This window comes from Filicampus tigris, chromosome 4 (assembly GCF_054856515.1).
Source record: "Filicampus tigris isolate MCC_2025a chromosome 4, RoL_Ftig_1.0, whole genome shotgun sequence".
Taxonomy (NCBI): Eukaryota; Metazoa; Chordata; class Actinopteri; order Syngnathiformes; family Syngnathidae; genus Filicampus; species Filicampus tigris.
The window spans coordinates 23,730,794-23,748,475 of NC_141220.1; the positions used below are offsets into that span (position 1 = coordinate 23,730,794).

At 42.9% G+C, this 17,682-nt stretch overlaps 2 protein-coding genes across 2 annotated transcripts in view; one reads left to right on the forward strand and one right to left on the reverse strand.

Moving 5' to 3' along the window:
* The window catches only part of sf3b3 (splicing factor 3b, subunit 3), a 58,419-nt gene that overhangs the window by 40,429 nt on the left and 308 nt on the right, over positions 1-17,682 (reverse strand). Inside the window, exon 2 of the mRNA XM_086027457.1 lies at positions 14,577-14,637. The gene's annotated coding sequence lies outside the window, so the exon portion shown is untranslated. The remainder of the gene's footprint in view (positions 1-14,576; positions 14,638-17,682) is intronic.
* On the forward strand, positions 1,070-17,669 carry st3gal2 (ST3 beta-galactoside alpha-2,3-sialyltransferase 2; the record flags this gene model as incomplete). Its single annotated transcript, XM_086027459.1, has 7 exons — positions 1,070-1,888; positions 8,507-8,566; positions 8,886-9,019; positions 11,808-11,987; positions 12,087-12,132; positions 12,718-12,837; positions 12,922-17,669. Coding segments are annotated over 7 exons (1,533 nt in total), but the record flags the coding sequence as incomplete, so codon positions are not given.

The following is a 17,682-nucleotide window of genomic DNA, read 5'->3' on the forward strand; positions in this document are numbered from 1 at the left end:
TTTTCGCCTCTTAGTCGCACATTCACACGATTAAATTAAGACAACTGGCAGACAAGTGTGCTAACCCTCGGTCACACACATTAGCTCAAAGTCGCACATGTACATGCGTGCCGTCGTTGGGCAGCGGGACGGATGCTGCCCACAACCTCCCTCATATTGTCATCTCATATCCAGCTGGAGAGAAGATGAGATTTAGGATTGATTGGTTCGGCCGTCTTTTTTTTTTCCTCCCCCATCGCACCATTTCCGCATCACTCCACCCGACCTGGCCTGTCATCCTGCAGCCAAGTCCCTGCTTGAAATGTCATCATAGGGATTGCCTCGAGTAAAAAAAACTCACAATCCTTGGATTTGAGTCTTCGGAATTGGTTTCTGGACTCTGATGACATTATTTTGATGTCTGAATGCTGTGATTGACTTCGCTCCAAGAACATAGATGTCTGAAAACCCATAGCAGAAGACACCTCAAATGACAATTTGCCAAGCAGATGCTTGGTGTTGAGCATAAAAAGAAAAGAGGGAAATAGGCACGCACGGATTCGGTACAATGGAAGCAGAGCAGGAGTAAAAAAGCAAACCCCCCCAAAAAAAGGAGAAGGGCAAGGTAATATTTGTTTAAAATGGCTCGAGATGTGACGGAATACCCTTCAGGCCGGACCTCCTCCTTTTTACTGCCCCTCCTCCTGCACTCATCCCTCTCTCTCTCCGCTGCGCTCAACTAGAGCGCAAGCTTCCCCTGGGCTCAGACTACAGTGCAACGAAAGACGCCGGGAAAGAGAGAAAGCAGAGTCCTTGAGCCGAGAGCGATCACTCGCGCAGATGGCCGAGAGGAGGAGGACGGCGACCTGCTGCATCTCCCCTCGCTCGTCGCCGGACTGCCGTTGAAGGCGAGAAAGGAGGACGGAAATGAGAGGGACGGACATAAAGACAGCAGAGAACCTGAGGGGGAAGTCAGGATAAAGATGAGGATACAAAAGCTGATGTGGCGCTTGTCTTGATGGAGAAGAAAGGACTTCAGAATTTCTCAGACTGCAGCTGTGTGTAAATCAACGGCAACTTGGGTGTGTGAGACAAGCACATATTTGTGGAGGGCAAAAAAGAGCTGAGAGAGAGAGAGAGAGAGAGAGAGAGAGCAAGCGTAGGAAGATTGCCAAGTGCACAGCTTGTGTGGGACAAACAGACTGTGACACATTGTCTTGTGTGTATTTACTTAAATGATAGTTTGCGCGACCTGGTAGTCCGCTGTGCCAACTGGGAGGTTGGCCCAATCACGCTCACCGGGCCTTGGCGGCTGCTACTCGCAGGAAGCATAGGAAGAGGTGGGCTGGGTACAGTGGCAGGCTCAGGGGTGGGGGCATGGCCGTGGGGGGGCCGCATCCCATCCTCCACCTTGCACCGGGACAGGCGTTGGGGATTCTGGGGTGGGGCTCCTTCCAGGGGTGCACCAAGACTTTCGGAGCTGAGGCCTTGGCTCAGCAGAGCAGCACCCGGTGTGGGGGGCTTAGGTAGTCATGGTCACGGGGGCGCAGCGGAGAAAGCAAGACGGGCAAAATGCTCCCCAAGAGTCTGGGCTGTACTTGGCTCGCTGGTCCTGGTCTTTCTCACCTCGCTCTTCTTCTCCGTCTCGCTCCGGAGTGGCGTTGGCTTCAACTACCTGGAGCCGCCGGGCTGGGAGGAATCTCGGCGGGTGAAGCTGGTGCCCAGCTACGTGGGCTCACACAAACAGAGCCCCCGTGACTCCCAGCAACAGCAAACGTGCGCCTGCCCTCGCTGTGTCGGAGACCCCGGTGTGTCGGACTGGTTCGATGAGAACTATGAACCGGATATCTCACCTGTTTGGACCAGAGACAACATCCAGCTGCCCTCTGATGTCTACTACTGGTGGGTGGTAAGTAACAATCCACGTTTACTGTACAAGCTCAAATTTGATGCACCCAAACAACCACGACACACAAGGCACCTGCAACTCAACCCTGTTTGCTCATGATTCATTTCTAAAAAGAGATGAGTGTTGATCCTCTCATAATTTTCATAAAAAGTGGATAGGCTCATTCATAAAAGTCCTTTATGGTGTTAATGGTCTTGGGCCGTCTTATTTATCCGATTTGCTTTTATCATACCAACCCTCGCGGATCCTGATGTCCTCCGGCGCCGGCCTTTTAATTATTCCAAGGGTGAGGACCAAAACGCATGGCGAGGCTGCATTCAGACATTTTGCTCCTCAACTTTGGAATAGTCAGGTCCGCAGGGACTGTTGATATTTTTAAGAGGGAGCTCAAAACACACCTTTTTAGTTTGGCTTTTAACTAATATTAAGTAATTTATCATTTCTTTTGATTGAAGATTATTCTTTTTCTTATCTTACTGATTTTAGTTCTTAGACTATACTACTGTTTTGTTTTTTTAGTTTTGTCGTTCTCTGTTGTTAGCTTTTAGCTTGTGTTCCCTCTTGGGGGGGGTGCTTCGGGGCGGGGTGGCTGCCCTCCTCTCATCTTTTTATCTTGTGTTTTGGATGTTTTACAGCACTTTGAGTTGCATTTTTATGTATGAAAAGTGCTATATAAATAAAATGTGATTGATTGATTATTATTCTTTTCTTGATTGCTTTATCTATGCGTGTTTAACGCACTACCAGCGCAGACAATGCACTCAAGAAGATCCCCTTCTAAGGTGATGTTTACATAACATTCCCAAGCGCCGAGGCAGACCTGTTAATTCATTCAATCCCAAAGACGTATTTATATGTCTTTTCGCACTCCAGCCATTCAATCCCAGGAATTTATTTATATTTTTTTTTCTATTTTTTTTGTTCAAACGTTAGGCTGAAAATGCCTGTTACTGAATGAGTTAAGGACATGGTGGACAAAACGGGGTGGTGGTGAGACAAGGCGGGGGGGGGGGGGGTGTTCAAATGTGACAGGCTGTGATTGCCGTGGACGTCATGCATGACGCCATACAAAACAGTAGAGCAAACCTTGAGAGTATCTGCAGGATTAATTCCACAACTGTGTTTTGCCTTTTCTTGGCTTTTGGTCCAGACAACGAGCAATGATGCAAGGAGAAAGTTTCAGAAGATATAACCTTAGAATCACAAGTGGAACTTATATGGTACACACATCTCTCTCTTGGCTGCTCAGCATATTATGGCACATTTATCCCTAACCCATTCTAGAAAGTGAAGGTCGGCATCCCGTAGGGATGCATTTGAATCATATAAATTAGCATGTGGCATTTGTAATCTTACACGTTCAAGCTTAAAAGCAGACGTATCGAGCTGTATATTTTTATTTGATGAGGTATGAAAAAGAATTTCATTAACCTCGAGCCCTTTATGCAGCTCAACATCCAGAAGCTTCACGAGTAGCAGCGAATTTTGCATTTTTGTGCGACACCCACAGCTAATATAGTAGCTAAAGGTGCATTCATAACTTATACATACATCCACCTCCTAACCTTAAATCAGGCATTTTCTCGACCATTACACTATATGCCTCTCTCTTTGTTACTGTGGCTATTCAATAGCTAGTCCCCAAAAATCACAAGATAAAGAATCCACTGTAAACTTTAAAGTCAGAATATATTTAAACCCAGTGCAATTCTCCTGGTATTTTTACCTGAACGCCTAAAAAGGTGCGCCCAAAGTAAAGCTGAAGCTGTACTTGAACCATTTGGAGTATCAGCATAGTTTTGGTCTCTTTTTGAAGATAACACTTTGAATTTTTCTCCTCAACTGTCAGAATCGTTTTAAGTGCTACGGGTACTGAATTATGGAAGTTTGAATACATAAAAGAAGGCAGGTTTTATGTCGGCCTGTTTTTTTTCTTTTCCAAAAATCTGCCTGGAAAATTTTGTATTAACGTGGTGGACTAAATAACACAACAGGATTACAGCTCAAAGGCTCCTCCAATTCCATTTCAAATTCGACAGAAAATGAGCATTTTACACAAGTTTTACGAAGGGGATGTCCAGGCGCACCAAAAGTGTGCCATTTGGGTGATCCCATTGCAACCATGTTCACATATGTAGGAGAAAAGGCTGTGGAATGCTTCAACAGCCATGAGATCTAATGAAAAGTAAGACTTGGCGCTATCATAGCCTACATCCAGATTTAAAAAAAAAAAAAAACGCAAAAAAAAAAAAAAATCAAAGAAGGTGATGCTCTGGCGCACGGCTTGACGTCGCTGCCGGCGGCTTTGAAAGTGTGTGCTGCGCAAGTTACGCACTGTGTTTTTGTTCAAAAGAGTGTCCATGTTTTGTTTTATTTTGGGGAAGAATTTCATTGGCCGTTGAATGCGTCAATCACCAGTTTAGCAAGTTTGGTTGTGACTGCAAAGGTAACTGGCGAATCGTCTATATGCAGGGGTGGTACTATTTATGCATGTGATATGTTCATTGGCTGTTGTTGAATTCCTGACCCGGTAAACATTTGTTTATTGGATCAAGTAAGCAATCAATCAAACACAAGGTCAAGGCTATGTTTTGAAATCTCGTGTTGCTAAATCCGTCGATGCTAACTCAATCTACGATGGAACGGCAACGAGTCCAGAATGAAAGGAAAACACATTCTGCCAGTTCTGACTTCATCATATGCGTATTACCCAAACGTGTGTGTATTTTACAGATGGATTTTTTTTTTTTTTTAAAGGAAATAGTGTTAAACTCTAATGACAAATCCACCTCATCCTCTGTTTTCATTAAGCCAACCTATCCACTGCTTTGAGTACAAAATCTCTCCATGTTTTCTGGCAGAGCAATAGAAATTGTGGAAAAATACTGTAGGCCTACATTCTCTGAAACTGTTTAAGTTATAAGTCCGAGCCTTGCTTTTAAATCTATGCATGAAGTGTAAATGTAGGCGCATGTGTGGCTTCAAATCGGAAGGCTCACTCCAGCTCGTATGTCCAAATACTGCAAACACTAACAGCTGCCAAGTCATTAGGTCACACTGCAACAGGGATATGATGAACTAAGGGAGAGCAGAGTTGAGAAGTAAAGAAGAGAGGGCAAAAGCGCAGAAAAACTCAGCGTGTATGTGTGTGTGGGTGTGTGTGTGGGTGTGTGTGTGGGCGTGTGTGGGTGTGTGCGTGCATGTGAGAGGGCCACACCTGTGAGAAAAATAGGAGGATTCGCTGACGTAGCCTGGAATCCTTGAATGTGAGTTAACCTGTTTTTGAACCTGCTGCATGACCACGATATGACTTACCGCTTTTCTTTCAAAACTATATGGCTATAAATTGTGTGTAGAGCCAAAACAACTGTGAAATTCGCCACTATGGGACAAGCGAAGGATTATCTTCTATGACGAAAGAATGGAATGAATTAACATTCATGCATACAATAATAATAATCTATGAACAGGAGAAGAGGAATATTAGACAGCGGACTCACATTTTAAGCAGAAAAGACTTCGGTGATGTCCAAGCACTTTTGTTCAGTGTTGGTGAGAGTTTTACTGTCATGGAAGGTGAAGATTATCGTGAGTGGTGATGTTCCGTGTTGTTATTGGTTTTATTTTGGAGCTGGTATTGCTCATCTTTTTGTGAACAAAACACTTTTATTTGACTATGACTTGGGTTACGCATTTCAGTCCCATCTTTTTGTAATGCTTGCCAAAAAGGAGCACTGAGTAAAGATTGTTGACTGTTAGCTTCTCACGCTAGCCGTTAGCCGGCTATCCCCTGATTAGGTGCCATATGTCTCTTGTGAAGTTGAGCGAACTTAAGTTTTACCATTTTGTACACCTGTACGACACCTGACTTGTCAACGCAAACATTTTTTTTCCAAGATATTCCCAGCAGGCCCACTAGTTGAAACACGGCATTCTGATTAATTTTGCGTTTGCGGAATATAAATCAAGCAGCAAAATGCACTAGTTTTTAGCCATCTCTGGGGGCGGCCATTTTGTCATCTGTCGACTGAAAATGACATCACAACTACTCACAACGACCAATCACGGCTCAGATTCAGAAAACAGGTCAGCCGTGATTGGTTGTTGTGAGTAGTTGTGATGTCATTTTCAGTCGACAGAAGACAAAATGGCCGCCCTCAGAGATGGCTAAAGACTAGTGCAATTTATATTCCGCAAACGCAAAATTAATCATAATGCCGTGTTTCAACTAGTGGGCCTGCTGGCAACATAATCTTGAAAAAAATATGTTTGCGTTGACTTCCGCTTTAAATGATTGTCACTATTAGCTTGAATGTGTGAACTAATGCTAGACAACTGGCGGTGTTTAATGTATGTGAGTGTATTTACCGGCTCTCCTGAAAAATAAAAACAGCCATGTGTTAGAAGTGGCTGCCAGGTATCTTGTACCTTAGTAGTCATCTTACAGGAAGATTAATTGTCCCACAACAACAGAGGTGCAATGTGCCAAGCTGGATTTGGCATCTCGCAGGGGGGCATCGGAGACAGAATAGCCGAAGGATGGAGGGATGAAGAAAGCTAGGGAAGAAGGAACAACGACAAAGCAAGGCACCAGCTGGAGAGCGAGAGAGGTAATGGGGGAGTAAAAGACAGATTTAGTGCTCTCTGATCGGCACTGATGAGCCGCGTGCCGCTCGGGTGTCCCAGAGAGACCACGAAAGACAAGAGAAGGAGGAGAATCGAAGAGGGAGCAGGGGAAATTAAAGAGAAGGAATTAGACATGATGACACGCAGGCTGCTGGGGAAGACGCGTGGATGGAAATATAAAGCAACAAGATGTGTGTCAGGAAAAGGGAATCAAGGCTGACTGCGACTGAAAGAGTGTGAAAAGAAGGATGATGGAGGCAGGCGTTTTGTTTCGTTGCTTGAATTTTCTTAAGGTCAACCCAAATTTATTTTTTTTAAGAATATGTTCTATGCAAGCCCACTAGTTGAAACGAGGCATTCTGATAAATATTGCGTTTGTGGAATAAGAGTTAATCCACCCGTTTTTAGCCATCTCTGGGGGCGGCCATTTTGTCACTTCTGTCAACTGAAAATGACATCACACACCCTCAGGGCTCAGATAACGACCGATCATAGCTCAGCTTCAGAAAACAGGCGCCCCTGAGTGTCTGCGATGTTATTTTCAGGTGACAGAAATGACAAAATGGCCGCCCCCTGGGATGGCTAAAAACGGGTGTATTTTGTTGCTTAACTCATAGTTCATATTAATCATAATGCCTTGTTTCAACTAGTGGGCTTGCATAGAACATATTCTTGAAAAAAATATGTTTGAGTTCACTTCCGCTTCAAGACGTATAAATGAACATTTGCCCCTGTGGTATGTTCATGTAGATGCTTGGTTCTTCCAGCTCAGTCCATTTCCATTGTAGTAAAGCCATTCACACGGCGGTTAATCCTACATTGAAGCCTATCTTTTTTTTTTTTTTTTTTTTTTTGCTGTGAAAGCTAAATGTCAAAGCAGAATTTTACAAATTCCAAACAGTTCAAGAATTTAAAAGGATTTCATGCAAAAAAAAAACCAAAAAACAAAAAAATAAACATCTGGATGATGCCACCTTCTGACAAGTGTGGGGCTTCAAAATACCGTTTCACAAACTCCTAACCCTACTCGTTCAAAAAAACAAAAATAGAAATGTAAAACGTAACTCACAAGAACTCTGTAAAACTGTCTCTGTATTCAAAGCTACTTTATACCTCTTTGATCATTAATTAGTTGTTGAACTCTGAGCCTGGCAAAATCCACTTATGTCTGTGTTTACTCAGTCTTTTTTTTTTTTTTTAAGTTTCCCATCTATCGCAAAACAGGCATCCATCAGTGACGGACAGATAGACCGGCCCGTCGGTCAGATGGGAGGCCCAACTCTGGTAGTCTGCAGCACTGAGCCCCTCAAGGGACGCGCTCACGTCTATTCCACGTCTATACCTTGGGCTTCAGTTATAAGACTACCCTCTGTCACTGACAAACGTTCTGCAATTAATCTACTCTTGTTGTTATCTGAGGGGGGTGAGCAGGAGCAGTGGGATCAATTTCAGATTTGGGATTTTTTTTTTTTTTTTGAAATTATGAAAGCTATGAAAGTATTACACCCTTAGCATTTTTTTTATTGCAAAACATCAGCTGTGTTTGTAAAGCCAGTTAGGACTATAATTTATGCTTAATTTGGATGATTTCCTATTGCAGCTCTGCTTCTCGTTATTAATAAGCAGCAGGCACTTATCAGCTTTTCAATTTTGTGCAATCATTCCAGAAATGCAAAATTATTGCAACTAGTAAATCAACGTCATCTACTAAATCACGACTGGATTTTTTTTTTCCATCCACTTTAATTGATGACTGCATGTTCTGCTAACCCCATTTGTTCTGATGATCTTGGATCCTGGTTTTGGTCCACATGGGCGGTGTCTTTTCTGTTACATACTGTATATTCACCCAGCCAGCCAGAAAGAACACACACGCGCACGCGCACACGCACACACACACACACACACACACACGCACGGCTAAATTTCAATTATGTTGTCAGATGATGTTCCACTGCAGAGCCTCCTAACCATATTTTCCTCTCCCTATAGATGTTGCAGCCCCAGTTTAAGCCGCACAGCATCCAGCAGGTGCTGCTTAGGCTGTTCCAGGTATCCAATCCAACTTGTCATTAGTACCTTTCTACTTTTAAATGAGAAGCGTAGGTTTTAATGTGACTAAACCTCCGTGTCTTAATTTGCCTCATGGGATACATTTTTTTTTTTTTTTCAAATGTTTTGATTTTTGTGAGGCACTCTGCTATCGCATCTTATTTAAATCTTGTGCGTGTTTGATGATGAATTTCAGGGTCTATGCTGCATATTATGTTGTTGTTATTATTATAATTATTATTATTATTATGATTATTATTATCAGTTCCTGCAAGAGGTGGAGTCCCGCTTCACTTCCTCTGATGTTTCACCATGACAGGTTATCCCTGGAAGATCCCCGTATGGCTCGTGGGATCCTGGACGGTGCCTGCGGTGTGCTGTAGTGGGGAATTCTGGCAACCTGCGCGGAGCTGGATACGGGGCGACCATAGACGGACACAACTACATCATGAGGTGAGAGGCGTGGGGGGTGCATGAGAACATAGAGTATTAGATGGGGTAAAAAAAAAAAAAAAAAAAAAAGGGAAGGACACAGATGTGCTTCTAATGCAATATTTAATCTTAGCGTTTTGTATCTTCCCATTGGTTGACGGGAGGTTATCGGCTTCTTGGGAGGTCAAGAATCGTAAGAAGTTGAATATTATCACTTGTCACAGAGGCACGCTGAGTAAATCCTTTGGTTTCAATCTAGTCTCTCTGTTGTACCGTGCCAAATGCAAATCCCAGAGATGAAACGTTTGTTTGTTTATAGTTGGATGGTTACATGATCAGACAGCAATCAATTTGCACAAATAAAAAATAATGTCCCTCGCTGCCCCTCGTCTTGGTATATAAGACTACATCCGCCGGTTGTTGCTAGCACAGTTGTGTGAGGTCTGTCTCCGCCTACTAATTTCTGTTTATTCTTATTTATTTACGTATTTTATAATGTTTAAGTGAAGGATTGCACGCCTGTTGATTTTGATTTTCCAAAGAATATTGTTGCATTTGTCTGTCATTACTCTGAGGGACGCCAGGAAGAACAGTCTTCAACATGGTGAAAACTAATGGGGCTCACATTTTAAACAATAAACGGGCATTTCCATTGTCTGCGTATTGAAATGGTTGTGTGACACCAATGCCACAAATGAGCGCGATGTGGCTTGTTGCATCTTCTGACAACGACTTGCTTCCTCAATGCCAAACATTAGTTTAAAGTAGGGGTGGGAATCTATGGGTACCTCACGATTTCATCCGATTACGATTCAGGGGCCGATTCCGATGAATCACTACGTTGGCTTACATTTTATAGTCCATGCAAAACACTGGTACCTTTTTAAAAACAAAAAAACTCAAGGAAGAGCAATGATTTAATTTTCACACTTTGACTTCGCTGCGCTGGTATGAGGTTTATTGTTCCACCATCTTGTCATGTATTAGCTTAGCTTAGCACAGACATCTGATGTCCAAACGCACTAAATCACGTGCGCATGCTTTTTGTTTTTTTATTTAAACTTTAAATACCGATCATTAATACCTATGAATCGATTCAGGATCTTTTTAATATGCCGAACAATGCATCGAAAAAAAACGATTATCGTTCCCACCCCGAGTTTAAAGTTGTTTTCTGACTTACCGGTATGTATCTGCATCGCATATAATTTTTACCGTAATGAATCAAAAAGCTCAGAGGATTGACAGAAGAGAGCTACATGCTCTCGGTGTAAGTGTTAGGTGACGCAAATATTCAAGCTGTTGCTGGCAACAGACAAGTTAAGAACTGTTCGGCTGAGGTTGGCAAGTCTGCACTCTTCAGTGCTGTGCAACTCTAGTTGTATGTGGCGTCTCATTGTTAAAGCAGTAGAAAAGCATATCAGCATTGCATTCCAAGTAGACGTGTGTGGGCAGTTTCCCTTCCGACTCTCGTATCATGTTCCGCGTTCTCATTTCTGCAGTTCGACTCTAATTTGTATTTAAAATGAGCTCTGGCTCACCACCACTGCCGCCCACCTCGTGCCTGTCTGGACAAACTGCTTCATGCACTGTGGCTAGACACTTACTTGAGCACAGAATGTGAAGCCAGAAAGTTAGTAGTACCAGAGCTGGGCATTTTTACAAAAAATTGAGCGTCTGTTATTCGTCATCCGTCTGCAGCTTGGGTACCCTTCCGTCATTCGCCTTTTTTTCCCGGGGGGAGGGGAAATAGTACCCGCCTATAAACCGGTCCGCCTCTAATTTTACACGGCCGTCCGAGAGTCCCACTAAACCTTCACTCGCGCCATCGAAAAACAGAAAAATGGCGGACTAAATAAAGTGATTTCCGTTTATTTGAATTTTTTTTCCCGTTCTTCGTCAACTGTCAGCAAAACCGGCGTCCGTCACTGACGGATAAACGGAGCGGTCCGTCAGATAGACGGAGCGCCCAGCTCTGAGTAGTACTATTTGACTTTGGACATAAAGTTGTTTTCTGACTTAGCGGTATGCATCTGCATTGCATTGTCTTAATACTACTGAAGCATCATGCAAATAAGATCAAGGTCATTAGTGATTCGGGTCACTGTCTCAAGATCGGTGCATCAGTTTATTGCCTTCATCATTACGCAATACATTTTACAGTCATTGGGCCCAGCCGTAGTCTATGACAAATTGATTCTGGACACGGAGGAACAAGAGAGCTAGTCCGTATTACAGCGATGTTCATCATTTCAGTGTGTAAAATCGCATTCAAGGAGGTCATATTTTTTTGCCCGGCAGCGAAGAAAGTGCACTTTAAGAGGCGATCTGAATAGGAATTTTTCACTCATTGTCAGTTTGTTAATCCACACAAGACAGCAGCCATGGCTTCTCCTTCACCTCCACCTGCAGAACTGGAAGGGAACACTACTGACGGCCGTATTTTAAATTTTACAACTGGGCTCAGCAGGTTGTTTTGGTTTTTACGTTTATGTTAATAACAGAGCAATTTAACTTTGCCTAAACAATTGCTGAATGATTCAGTTATTTACGGACCATGACTTCAAAGCTAATAGTGGAAGATAATCAACAGCAGCCCAAGTACCTCTACCTGGCATTATGGCGTGGACTTGGCCCAAGTCGACAATATGAGGAAGCCGTAAAGAATCACCCCGAGGAGCTGCAGCCCCATGCGTCTTTTTAGCACCGCATTTATTATTTAACACCGCATCATGTTTCCAAACGAGCAAACCAAGTGCACTGCTAGCCACCAGAGCGCGCCGATCTCTCGTTCTGCTCCCCCCGTTAGGATCAACTTGGCCCCCACGGTGGGCTACGAGGAAGACGCCGGCAGCCACACCACTCACCACTTCATGTATCCGGAGAGCGCCAAGAACCTGCCGGCCAACGTCAGCTTTGTCCTGGTTCCTTTTAAAACACTGGATCTCGTTTGGATCACCAGCGCGCTCTCTACCGGCCAGATCCGATTGTAAGCGCACGATTCACTTCAGACAACCGGGCAGTAGCCGTCCGTCAATGTCAATCAATCCAAGTGATAGAATGCTAATTCGACACGTCTCTCCTCTAGCACCTACGCTCCAGTGAAGCAATTTCTCCGTGTGGATAAAGACAAGGTGAGTAATAATATCAAGTTGTTTGCTCAGGTAATGCAACAACAAACACGGACACACACACACACACACACACACACACACACACACAGAAACGCAGGGACTGCTTTCCTGCAATTATGTCCCTATTGTTGATGAGGGATTAGTAAAGATAGAAACCATCCCTTTGTTTTAACTAATCTTCCGCTCACTCTTTAATCCATGAAAATAGATAAACTCCACATAATCCCTTCCATGTGGAGACTTGGTGGGGACTCTTCGCCTGAGCACCGACACAGTTTTACAGCCTGTTTTGGAGAGCAACCAAAACTATGGATTTGTAAGATTTACTGAGAGCAGACTAAAAGCCTTGTTTGCTGGCACTGAATGTTTACCTGTTGAATAGAAAAGCCACATTTTTCATCAGCTCATTAATTCCGATGGCACGTTTTTAAAATATGCAAAACCTCAGGGAGGGTTTAGCGAGGCAAAATCGTTTCAGGTTCAGCCATAGAATCCGAGTAAATGCCATCTTCTTCCCATGTGGGTGAGTTGAGTTCATTCTTTACAGCATTTACAAACCGTTTTCTTTTCATTGTCGATATCCAGGTCCAAATCTTCAACCCAGCGTTCTTTAAATACATCCACGATCACTGGACCAGGCATCATGGCCGCTACCCATCCACAGGCATGCTAGTGCTCTTCTTTGCCCTGCACGTCTGCGATGAGGTGAGTTGAAGAACAATGACGCCATCAACTGCATCGTCCTCGTATCCAGAATGTCACATGCGCTTCCAACGCCGGCTTTTCCAGGTGAATGTGTTTGGATTTGGGGCAGACGGCCGCGGGAACTGGCACCACTACTGGGAGCAGAACCGATATGCCGGAGAGTTCCGAAAGACGGGGGTCCACGACGCAGACTTCGAAGCTCAGATCATTCAACGACTTGCCGAGGCTGGAAAGATCACCGTTCACCCCGGCAAATAAGGCCGGACACCCGTCCGAACGAAGCGAAACGGGTTCAACCAGAGAGGCTGTGCTAAACAGTCACACGTTTGGCTTTTTCGACCAATGGCGAAAAAGGATTTGCGAAGCGTCACATCATATCAGATTCAAGCCCTCTAGCTAGTAACAAAACGTTTGGATTGTGGACCACAACATATCGATCCGAGCGAGGCATCTGCTCACACAGTGATGGGGAGGCTCGAGCCTCAGGGTCCCACCTCTCGCGATACGAGATGAGACTGAAAGGCAGCCGGCCGCCGTCCGGAATCCCAAAGTTCAACTCGGCGGTGAAAAATAGAGCTGTCAAACAAACCGTGACATGGACTGGCAACTGAGCTTGGCATCATGTTCTGTAATCCGCCGCCATTCCTATAGATACGGATTGCCTTGAGCGGGAAACGGCGACATCAGCACTCCAGCGGACTATTGTTCTCCAGCCGGGGTTTCCAATAGCAACAAACTACTGAGCTGTGGATGTTGACCAACACGCTGAAGGCACACAGACAGACAGACATGACTCACTGCACATTATGTGGCAGCATCTAAAGCCCCCGGTGAGATTTTCCGTTGTTGTAAAAAGGAATAGGTCGCATTGGCTGATGACTGGGAGTTGCGAGAACGATTCTCCCGGAATCTCCGTCACAGCTAAAAGTTCCAAGAGGACCTTGTTTTGACTGCGTGTTTGGGACGCATATGCACGCTGGTCTCGGATCAGACTTTTAATAATCCCCATGCGCTGTGTCACGGTCTAATTTAAGAGCCCGAGCGCGACAAAGCCAGCGGGGCACACATCATTTTGGTCCCGGTTTGTGTTGTTTTACAAGTTCTGCTGCGGCTCCGGCCAAACTGTGCTGCATTTCATGTTTAAAGGATTGCAAACACTGCAAACTGACTTTTGCATCCCAGTGGATTTAGCTCATTCTTGATTATCGTTGAACATGAGACTTTCATCTACTGCTAGTCCTGCCTGGCACCTGTCAATTAAACCTTCAGCTGTCTTTTGAGGGGGTACAGTGTCACCACGCGCCTTAGATAACACCATTTTCCTGCACTTCCGTTTTTTTTTTTTTTTGTTTTTTTGTTTTTTTTCAGACGCTCTTCTGCAGAATGTTTGATTTCCATTTGGAGTGTTTACCATGGATTCCAACTGTCGCTCTGCTCTCAAATGATGTTTGCTTTATCACTCCCTGGGTGATCCCTGCAACGTTTTTATTTTGTGAAAAGAAATATCACATTGCATTTGGGCAAATGTTTCATTTGTGTTGAGGAGCTACATAAAAAGGATCAATAGCACTCCCATAGCTGTCTGTTAAATTAATAAGCCAAACCCAACGAGTCGTGTTTTCTCGCAAATTGATGTTCCCTGCCCATAGCGTTCAAATGATTATGCTTGTTTTGGCTTGTGATTTGGAGTTGGAATACAGATCCAAGTATGAGAATGGTATAAATCACATTTCACCTACCTGCTGGCTGGCGACCAGTTGAGGGTGTAGCCCCGCCTCTCGCCCAAAGTCATCTGGGATTCTAGTGGGGATAAGCGGTACAGAGAATGGATAGGCGAACATATCACATATCACTCAGCAGGCACTTCATGAGGCACACTATCGCAACCAAATGCAAAACAATACACAAGCTGCATTAAAATTCGGACTTTACGTGACATGTTAAATACGGCTTTCTACAAGTGCAATATAAAAAAAAGATTGTTGAATTAAAACGGTTTGGCATTAGATGTCATTAAACGGCGTAACTAACGTCATGGCTGGTTAGTGTAAATATTCAACTCATCGTGGACATTATCTGGATATCAACAATGAACAAAAAAAAAAAAAAAGAACATCAAAAGAAAGTAGGCAGCAGTGTTAAAAGGTACACAGGCTAAAATGAAAAAGTCTCAAATTCTGTGAGTCTAAATTGATTTATCCATTTACCAATTGGACCTTGGAATCTACTTTTCTCCTGACTCTTTTCTGTTGCCATGACAAGGTTCTGCTCTGGGTTACCAAAAGCACCTGGGAGGACAGTATATGAATAGTTGCGTAACATTCAAGACTACAGCTGATGAGAAAAGACGATTTTCGACGATGTGGTTTGGCAGATAAAACAGATGATTTTTCTACCGGGGGAAACAACACAATCAGACGACTTCGGGAAAAATGCTTTTCAAATCATAATAAATGATTTCAATAACAGAATATAGATCATGTGACCTAGGTTGAGGCTCCATCAGTAACACAAAGTAGCACATTTTGAAGGCACATAAAAACTACAAAAAAATGCATCACTTTAACTTCCAGCATGTCCATGCATAGACCCACAACTCAACTTTATTTTTTAAGGAGGTAATCTCATAGACAATTAAGCAAAGCAAAAATAAAGAGAGATTATTAATTATAATGTCAATGTTATAATGAGCTATTTTGTACACAACTTTTTTTTAACCTCCTCAACGAATGATCCGACCTAATAAAAATCTAATTTGGCCCTCAAAGCACAAAAGTTTGTCCACATTGTTTTAGACTGCCCCCAACTGGTGATGAGAAGAACTCTTCCTTCTGCACTAACATCAGCCTTATTTGCATATCAATACATTTTGTTTTTGGGTGCATCAATCCTGTCTAAAATCAATTCTTACCATCTCTCTTTGCACATAACAGCATTTAAAATAAGAGTTTGTTTTAAGAGCTATGAGTGGCTGAACAAGGACATACATTAGTAGCGACTCCTTGCCCACACGCAACATTCAACCTTCCGTGCTTAGGCTGCCACTGCTGGACATATCAACCCTAGAGCCACTCGGTCACAACCACCATCTGCTATGCTTTGCATCTATTCGCTTTGCACTGACTGACACACACCTGCTGTAAGTCTGCTGGCTGTGAGCTGTGCCTTATGTGCTGTACACACACAAACATATTCCGCCGTCCTTTGACACAAGCTTTCACCCTTGCTGTCTTCCTTTTTTTTTTTTTTTTTTAATATATAAAAAAATGGTCACAGGTTACAGAAGAAGGTTGCAGGCAGGTGATGTGTGTGAGTCATTGCTACTTTTTGTATTTACCGTGTGCCAGGAGCTACAGTATATTTACCTTGTATTGCATATCTTATACTGTAGATGTCCATTTCTCACTCAATACACAATAAGACATATTCAAGGATGAAGTATATTTTAAGTCACAAATGGGTTCCTGGTTGCAATTTTTCTTTGTAGTATCCTTATACATACAGTGGAACTGTCAAAAGTCAACAGTTCCCTACCATATTTTATGTAAAAAAAAATAAGACCAAACCTAAGCTTTAGAAAAAGAAAAAACAATCCATTAAATTTGAAAGACTAAGAATTTGTAGTTGCCTAACTATTTTCAAATGACACATGATTAATGTTTACTTTTGTCATCTTTTGGGTATCTGCAAGGCACATACATACTTGGTTATATTTGATATAATATGTGCTTGTGCTTAGCCATCACCTCACAGATTTTCAAGTTGAATTAGGTCTAAACTCTGGCAAAACTAGTCCATTAAGTCAGAAAAGGCTTCCGACTTGCCATTATTTCATGAAGAAAATAAGAGCTTCTTGTTCTATGTCATAGTTATTTTGGACTATCCAGCAGGCCCGACATCTTGACAATTTCCATCTTGTCTGCAGATTGAGAGGGCCTCAATTGAGAGGGAATTTAGCTTAATAACTTGTCCTTCTAGATCAGACAAACCTAATTTTGGGTTATTTATTCAGAGCCCTCTTTAATATTAGGCAAATAACAATATCCAAACAATATATTATCACGATATGAACCTCATAATATGATAATTATCACAATATTGTGGGGAGGTTGGCTTTGTTTTCTTTGTTTCTCCTGATGGCAACGGTCAGGACAGGGTGTTGGGCTCAAAAACCGTAAACAATTATTATTATTATTATTGTCATCATTATTATTATTATCTAATGTAGAAAATCTGTGGAAGTCTGAGCATGACTGTTATGACTGACACTATTTTTAATGATTTCACTTATGTTAAAGTTAGACCAAAACAAAGCAGTTGGCTGAGTAGAAATGTACAATTGATGAACATTGCGTTGCTATATCATTACAATTGGGTTTTAAAAAAACGAAATATAAAAAAAACAAGTTTGGGCTCATTTTTGCATTCGCTACGGCTCTAACCGGATTCATTCGGTGTGTTGCGGGCAACTAAACATGTTTCAGAGGTGGCTCATACATGACTAACACATTTGATTAAAAAAATATGTAGAAAAAAAAAACAAGTTTGGGCTCATTTTTGCATTCGCTATGACTCTAACCGGATTCATTCGGTGTGTCGCGGGCAAGTAAACATGTTCCAGAGGTGGCACATACATGACTAACACATTTCATAGAAAAAAGATGTAGAAAAGGGAATTTAGCTAAAACTAAATCGATGCTGGGGATCTGTCATCGGCTTGTAGTGACAGCGTCCATCTTTCATCAACCTGTGTTTCTATTTCGTCCCTGTGTGTTTACTGCGGTAGAACACTCACTGTAGTACATGTTGTCACTCGACTTTGTATCTAGGTTGTAAAAATAAAAG